Below are 8518 nucleotides of genomic sequence, written 5' to 3'. Positions count from 1 at the left end.
GTTTTGAATTACGGTAGTGAAAAAAAACTTAAAAACTATAAAGATTTGGTGAAAAAAACGTTTGAAATGCATTTAGGAGGTTTTAGGTATTACACAAAGGAAATTTGAGATTTTTTAGATGACAAAAAGTATTTTAATTTTGACATGAAAATCACTTTGCACTCAGACTAGTTAAAGAAAAAAAATCGATATTTTCACGAACAAATTTAAGTAAAAATACTTCATTAGAAAATCTGATTTTTTTGTGTGCAAAAGGCTTCTAATGTTTACTATATGTCTACAAAATTTTGTAAACATACACTTAAAATATTAAAAGTTATTAGTATGTAAACTATAATGAGGTTATGGTTATGAGGTCAGTCCCAGGGACCAAGCCCGTGTCAAAAGAGTTAATAACCTTCTCATGACCAAACTAACTCCAGTCAATCCTTGTACATTTTCAAAGTTCAAGCTCTTATAAGAGAAATATGATATCTTTGCAAACTCCATTAACTCTATAAACAAGATGGTGTGTATAAGCACTATCTTGTTTCGGTAAGGCGTCTTTGTGAGGAGTCTGCCAAAATACCTTCATAAAGCCCCTTGTACATCTGTTGATGTATAAGCATAAATGATAATAGATGAAGAATTTGAAAGGAAAATTAAAAATAAACTATAAGTGAAAAGACGTGAAATTAGGCATATAAGAAAAATACGACTATTCTACGATTTCTACGAAGAGTTGAAAGGTATGTACATATTTCTATTTATTCATTTTAAACATTTCATTGCACTGTATGTTGATGGTAATAGATAGAGTTAGTTGAGAAAATTTAAAATAAAATATAAACATTCACCTCAAAATAACTTCTGATATTCTTTTAGCAAGTTCAAGCGATCATGTAAAGGAAATGTGAAACTAAGATAATAAACAGTATTTTTATAGTTAAAATGAAAATCACCTTGTATGTGAACTATTCAGAGTGCGAGTGCAAATAACTACATAAAATAACAAATTTTTTTTAGAAATAGTACAAAACATCAAAATTAAATGTTGTATTTTTCTGAATCTACATACTTTTAGGAACGTTCATGTCAAATTTCAAACAATTTCATCCCCTAGCTTCATTTTTGTAAATAACTGTCATGAGAGTTAAGTAACCTACTTACAGTATAATAATTGTAAGTAGATCATTGTCATAGGGATAAAAGAGTAAAAAAAGTTGACAAAATTTTAAAACTCTTTCATTTATGTATTTTTAAGACACTTGTGATTAGGACAGAACTACATAGATAAACTTTCTATACAGGTTTCAGTCATGTTAATAAAAACATTAAAACATTCACAATACTAAACTGGAGACTTATAACAGTTTAGAGTTAGTTTTTATATGTCAAAGGATATCACAGTCTGAATATGGGTGACAAACAACTTCAACACATTCATTCAATAATCAGAATCAAAAGTTATCCTGCTGAAGGACTAATGCCTCACTGCTTACCTTAGAAGTAGTGGACTATCTTCAGGTTGAGCCAAGGAAATAGTATTATCTCCTAACTGAAAGAAATGATAAGTGTTAATATTGATTCAGATGGATAAGAGATGAACACTCATTCCCCCATGATATGTTTTCTGTATTTTTAAATGCTTGCATTTATAATATTAAAAGACATATACACACAATTTAAAACTTTGAAATAACATAATTTGTCTTTTTTTAAGTATCTTTCTGGAAATAAAAAACTAGGTGCTTGATTTTAATAACTCGTATTCACAGAAATCAGCATATAATGTTAAAATCAAAGTTGATCAGTTTATACCAACATTTAAAATATACTTTTATTAAAATTACAACAATGTAATCTTAATAATAATACATAAATAAAAATTCATTTCAAATACTTACATAAAATTCTTATCAAGTCTTGTTTTCATACATAATTTCACATTATGATAATTGTAAAGAATTTGTGACCTGGTTCTGTTGTATAATACAATACGAATGCTAAGGTTTTCAAATTTAAAAACAACAAATAAAAAAATATAATATTATACATAACAAGATAAAATACCTGAATAAGTATCCGTGGCCGCTGAGCGGACGGAAAAGGAACATCCATCATGAAGTGCGAGATGTACCTGTAATGTCACATAAACACTACCAATTTACTAAAGTATACTCCATTTTCAGGAATGATTCATTGATGCCTTTTCACTTATTTTTAAGTCAGATAAAAATATACTATTCTATAACTATTTTATTTAGTGAATTCTTTTATATAATTCTGTCTTTCAAACATTCTTTCAAAACACTTACAAAGCTATCATGTAAATAATGTTTTACAGCTTCTGAGTTCAAACTGACCTTTCCAGAGGTAGCCGGTGAGGGCCCATTATGGATATTTGGTGAAGTTGCAATAAAAACTTTTCAAACGTGTCAAAAAATGGCCACCGTGAGAGAATACATATAGCCTTGTTTACATGCAAGCTTTTTTTCTTACAGTCATCATCTGTCATATAACCCAACTGTGCTTTAGATGCAGAAGAAAGCTTCTCATCTTTGTACTTCTCATAAAATGTAACAGCTGCCCCATAAACCTACAAAACAATGAATGTGTTCTAAAAAATTTGCAGGATATAATACCTGAAAAATAATCTTTATGCTACTTCATTATAATACGGTTATGTCAGATTAAATTTAAAGCAATGAGCATTTCAAAAACAAAGAGATTAAGGATTTTTCATCACGTTTACATATTAACTTGTTTACACTTTAATCTCTACTACAAGTTCCTCAAAAGACAATTAACATTATTTGTGAATAGAAAGGAGTTAAAGAGACATCCATGTATGAACTCATTTTTCTAATACTCCTTTCTTTATTGTGGTTTCTTATTTTCAGGTAAGTAGTCTGCAAAAGCTCAGATGATTGTAAGAAGAAATATAGTTCCCAGCCACTGAAGTATGTGAAGATGAAATCACAGTTGCAAATAAATAAATCTCACAAAAACGAAACACTATTTACTGTACACCAGATAACAAATAGACAACGTCTACAGTACTAATACACACTTAATTTGCCAGAATTATTTCAAGGCAACCATACTTCCACTAGTTGTAAACCAGCTTTAAAAACATTGTGATGATTGCTAAATCTGTCCTCTGCCAATTGGCAGCAACCAGCGAGCAAATGTTCAAACCAAAAACTGAAACAATTTACCATTCCTGTTAACCCTTTAACTATCATATCACTATTTCAAAGGTGTAATGTAGCTTTCATCAAATTTTGATCTAAAAATAAAACCAGTAGATTAAATTGTTTGAAACTTAATAGGAACTTTTCAAAAACATGTAGTTTCAGAAAAACAAAATATTTAATTTTGATTTTTTCTACTAAAATTTGTTATTTATTATATTTATTTGCATTCAGACACTAAACAGTTCAAATGCAGGGTGATTTTCATGTTAAGTATAAAAATACTTTTTCATCTTACAGTTTTAAAATTTCCTTTGCATAACCTCGAGAACCTCCTAAATGAATATCCAAAAAATTATATATTTTATTTTTCATTTTCTCTACCACATCATTATCTGAGGCTATTATCATCAACACAGAGTGAAAAAAGATGTTTAAAATTAAGAAATAGAAATATATACATACCTTTTAACTATTCATCGAATGATGTTAAAATACCTTCGAGTTAAATTTGTAATTTCACATCTTTGCCTTTTCACTTATAGTTTAATTTTAATGTTTTATTTTATTTTCCTGTCCTTTATCATTTATTTTTCGTCTTCACACATCAAAAGGTGCCCTAGGAGCATATTACGGTATCATTGACAGGGATATACACTAGTAGTAAGTTAACCCTCACAAACTGACAAATGCAGAAACAATACTTCAGCTGTTAGATGCATTTGGTAATGAATACTGCATACCAGTTTTAATATAACTATTGGGAGATTGTAGTTTAAAATGAGCTCTTTCTGTTGGCGATAAAAATGTATGTCAAATAATTACATCTTGTAAATTTCAAGTCTAAGTATATAATATGGACATGGCTTCTGTCAAGGGGTGGGAAAATTTATTTCTTGTGGTCACTGAATTGACCTGAAGGAATTTGGAACAAACATAGGTAAATAGCATAATAAATGCAGTTTCTGTCTAGACATGCACGTACAGTTGTAGGTGTAGTATCGTTCAAATTATAGACCAAAAGTTAAGATTTATGAATGTTTATGTGTCACATGACAACAAAACTGAAGTTTAAATAATTTTTAAAGGTTTCTTTTGAAACAAAGGAATTAAAACTTTGAATCATAATGTACACTATAATGCTAAGTTCATTGACATATATTAATAGTAAATTGTAAGTTTTGAACGTTTTGAAAGTTTGTAAAATGCACAAAAAAAAAGAGTTTAAACAGTATGCAATTGTCTAAGGGTTAAGTACATACGCATACAGAAATGATAAATGACCTTTCTAAAGTATAAATGTCATATATATGCATTGTTGTTTTCTTCATGATGTCACCACTTAGTTCAAAACACCACTTATAAGCAGAAATCCCCAATGCAAAATGTATATTAAGAAACATTTTAATACACTACTTATTTTTTCTCTAAAAATATTGTTCTTAAATTGTTCCATCATAAATTTGCAGGAATCTACAAATTATTCTGTTTTGAAAAGATGGGGCTGTGACGAGCCAAAAAATTGGAAAGTTAAATGCTATTGAAACTCCATGTTAACAAAATGAAAGGATACTTAAAGACAGGTGCATCCTGTACTCTTTGTGTAATTCTGTGAGCATCCAACAGTAGACAATCCTAAACTCTCAAAAGAAAAGTTCTAAGTAATCCATCCATAAACCTGTCCCACTCTCCTCCCAAAATGCTTTTATTTGCTGAACACATCTATAACAAATCTCAAAGAAACAGTCAATTACCTTTCTAGACAAAATGAAGGAATCAGCATAGGAGTGAGAAAAAGGAAGGGGATATATAAAGAAAAGATTAGAAGTTATTCTAACCTATACAAGGACTAGGTCAAGATAAAGACTTCACTATACAATAACTATATATAATGCATTAGTTCCCACGATAAGAAAAATTTCCATTAGAATTCCTCTGTAAACAGTCAATCTAAAAACCTAATTAAAGAATGACATCTGTGCCCAAAAGACACACAAGACAGAAAATAACCATCTTCTTTGATTATTCCCTGGTCTCCATTTTGTAAATCTGTACAGGAGTGAGTTGTAACTGCTTCTTTATGGACATACTTAAAAGATTTAGGTACACAGTTGAAGACAAGTCTAACTTCTTAACATTGAATCAGCACACTCTTAATCTACCATAATTCACACTATCAGTCCTATTGTGACCAATTACAAATAAATGAAAACAGATTCTATGCTTCAAGTAATAACAATAATGTACCTGCAATAATGAATCCAAAATAAAAAGACTTAAGTACTATGGTTTCATACAACAAACCAAAAATAAATCAAAAGGTAGAGCTAGATTCCATATCACTCATTCGAACTAGAACCTCTTTTACACTCTGGACAAGTAAGGACATTAAGACTGGCATCCACATAGTCTAGACTGACCATCCACAATGAGGTTACATATAATAAGCAAGATAATGAGAGCCTTCAATACTGATCCATGACACAACTCAGAAACCGTTACACTGATCACATCTCTCCACTTTTGTCACAAACCATAAAAATGCACAAGCATAAACCTAGTCTTACCTACTTATTAGTACACCATTCTAGCACGATAAAATATAGTCCATATGAAGTCCATATATAGTCCATCAAACAATTTTTTGTTTTTAAGTAAACAAAGAACTTAAATTGAAATAAAAAAGTTTAAAGTTAGAAAAAATATCTAGAAATTAAGAATAAAACTTCAAAAACAAGAAATTCATATTTACGATTATAAAGTCCAAAAAACCTTCAACCTTTAATAACATTATTATGTTCACAAGAAAGCTGATTAGCACATACTGATATTACTGGTGAACAAAGAAAGTTATTGGTAAAGTTTCTTTCACAAATTTGAAAATAAAAGGAAGAAAGCTTATAAATAGTTTTCTGTAAGGTATTTTTACAATTGTGTATTCAAAGTTATCATTTTCCTAAATTGAAAATGTATTTCTAAACATACTTACGTCTGCTGACACTAATAGCGATTTCTTGATCTTCATCTTTGCCATATAACATTGTGTTCGCTTGCTCCAGTCTTTATATATCCCACTCGATTGCCCTCGGCAATATCTAATTTGCAAAACCTTACACTGGCCCTCACACGCCCTCTATGCAGGTGCTGTATATAAGCACTGTATACAGACAATAAAATCACTTTTTCGAGTCTTACCACATTCCGGTCACTAACACCAGCTCTTAGTGGGGAGGAAGGGAGGGACGCGTGTCAGCAGAGGTAAATATGTTTGGAAATACATTTTCAATTTAGGAAAATGATAACTTTCAAAACATACATACCTCTGCTGACACTAATAGCTAGAATCCCACACTGAGAAGGCAGAGGGGCTAGTGAAGACAGAGATCATACAGAAAGCATCTGCAGAGAAGTGGTATAAGAGTGGGGAACACCGCACTACATCTAGAACAGGTATACTCTTCACCTAGAACTACAGAAAATTGAAAAGAGTGGAATATAATACAAGTATGATGGTCCAGCCCTGAACAAACAGACGAGGTTGGATTTAAGGGGTCATAGTACCCAAATCCCACATTGATGGCCTGGACAGTTGGAGCACAGATATATACATCTTTGTGATAGAACCACCAAATTTATGAATGAAAGAAAGCAACACCAAAATGGACAATCCTTCTGATCAACCTGAAGAAGTCCAAAAGGCAACATCCCAGGTCTGGATTGACAGGATCAAATGCCATGCTCCACCAAAGTCCAGAACTCATCCAGTCTGGATTTTCAAACAGTTGTCTTTACTCGCCCCACCAAGTAGCCAAGAAGAATTCTGCTTGCCCATGGAATTAAGGAGAGGATGTGGAACACTGTCCCACCAAGGACCAAAGATGGGACCATGTCACGTTCAGATTTATGAGGAGATAGTGGAATCCATGCATGAACAACATAAAACCTGACAGTGTTCATAAGAGGGTCCAAGCATCCCCCACCATATAGCTCAGCATCAAATCTGGACTGGTTTTATGAGTAGGCTCCCACATAGATTGATCCTACTCCTACTAAAATCTGGGAAAAAACTTCCAAAGTCCCAGATAAGAAGGTCCCCAACTTCACCTTCTTCTCTGAGAGTGGAGAAAACTCAACACTCCAAAGGTAAATCCTCTGTCCACCACCCCAGTGGCTGGGAACTGGGTGTGGTAAGGACTCCCAAACTCCACTAGTAGAAGTAGGGGGGGAACATAAGTGCTGGGGAGTCCTGAGGAACAAGTTTTCAGAGACAGTGCAACAGGTGAACCATGTTCCCTAATTTTTAAAAGCAAACTGATCTTGAATGATTCAGCTTTAAGATCAGCAGGGACTGGCAAAATCCCCTTTAGCTTTACTCATGATAGTACATGAGTAGCAGTCCATTAGAAATATTGTAATATGATATCACCATCCAGAATTGCATCCAGATGGTCTTATGGAACAACTCATCTCAACAGAGCTCATTGCAACCAGGAACCGATATAAAGGTTGCTAGTGTGGAATTTAAACACTTGCATACCTGACTGGGCAACACTCGCTACTAAGTGGGATCCAAAAAAAAATCAATAGGGACCCTAGAAGAGAATGGAACAATAACTGCAAGTCAGATAACATGTTACTCACCACCCTGTTAAAATCTAGTAGAGGTAGTCACCACAGCCACAAGGGAAGACGAAGTCCTTTCGAAGAGGAAACTGCCAGATAGTGAAGGTAATGAGATATGAACGTGTTGGGAGAAGTCCACATACCGGCCCTCAAAATATCTCCAGAGAAGAAGGACAGAAACAATTAAGAGAATCAATGGAATGAAGAGTGGAAGGAGGGAGCTTTGAGACATGAGGGGATGAGCATGCAGAAGTACAAGTGGAAGTAGAATAGGGTTGAGCAGACAAAGAGGATACAGAATACTGCAAACGTGCTGTATCAACTCTGGCTTCTAAAGATTCTGGAATTCCAGAAAATAAATAAGGCCTAAGAAAAGGCATTTCCCATAAATCTCGAAGGGCAGAAGAAAGTAAGTGAATACTCTCCAAAAATGCATCACGATTCAATAAGTCCCAGCAACAGACCAACCATGACACCAAGGCAAGTCCTGAAGAGAACAAACGTGTCATAAGAGTGACCAGTAAATGGCCCAGTTCATCGTCAAATTGTTGAAGGGAAGAGAAGTATCTTAAAACAGTAGTAAGAGTCAAATAAATCCGCAAAAATTGCGACCTGTTAAAAGATAACAGGTTTGTACCTGGCACCCCATAGATCCAACAGTGGATCCAACCTTTGAGTGTCCAAATATATATCATCCTGACGATGATATACCAGGGCAT

At 33.0% G+C, this 8518-nt stretch overlaps 1 protein-coding gene across 3 annotated transcripts in view; it reads right to left on the bottom strand.

The window, feature by feature from the left end:
- LOC106468432 (DENN domain-containing protein 4C-like) overlaps positions 1-8518 on the bottom strand; it is a 115834-nt gene that overhangs the window by 86195 nt on the left and 21121 nt on the right. For all 3 annotated transcript variants that reach the window (XM_022396764.1, XM_022396765.1, XM_022396766.1), the window contains 3 exons: positions 2346-2578; positions 2053-2119; positions 1482-1537 (listed from right to left, as the gene is read on the bottom strand). In XM_022396764.1, coding sequence (XP_022252472.1) covers positions 1482-1537; positions 2053-2119; positions 2346-2578 — 356 coding nt within the window. The remainder of the gene's footprint in view (positions 1-1481; positions 1538-2052; positions 2120-2345; positions 2579-8518) is intronic.

This window comes from Limulus polyphemus, unplaced genomic scaffold (genome assembly GCF_000517525.1).
Source record: "Limulus polyphemus unplaced genomic scaffold, Limulus_polyphemus-2.1.2 Scaffold3006, whole genome shotgun sequence".
NCBI lineage: Eukaryota > Metazoa > Arthropoda > Merostomata > Xiphosura > Limulidae > Limulus > Limulus polyphemus.
Note: the sequence above shows the minus strand (reverse complement) of the source record. Positions and strands in the feature narration are given on the sequence as shown.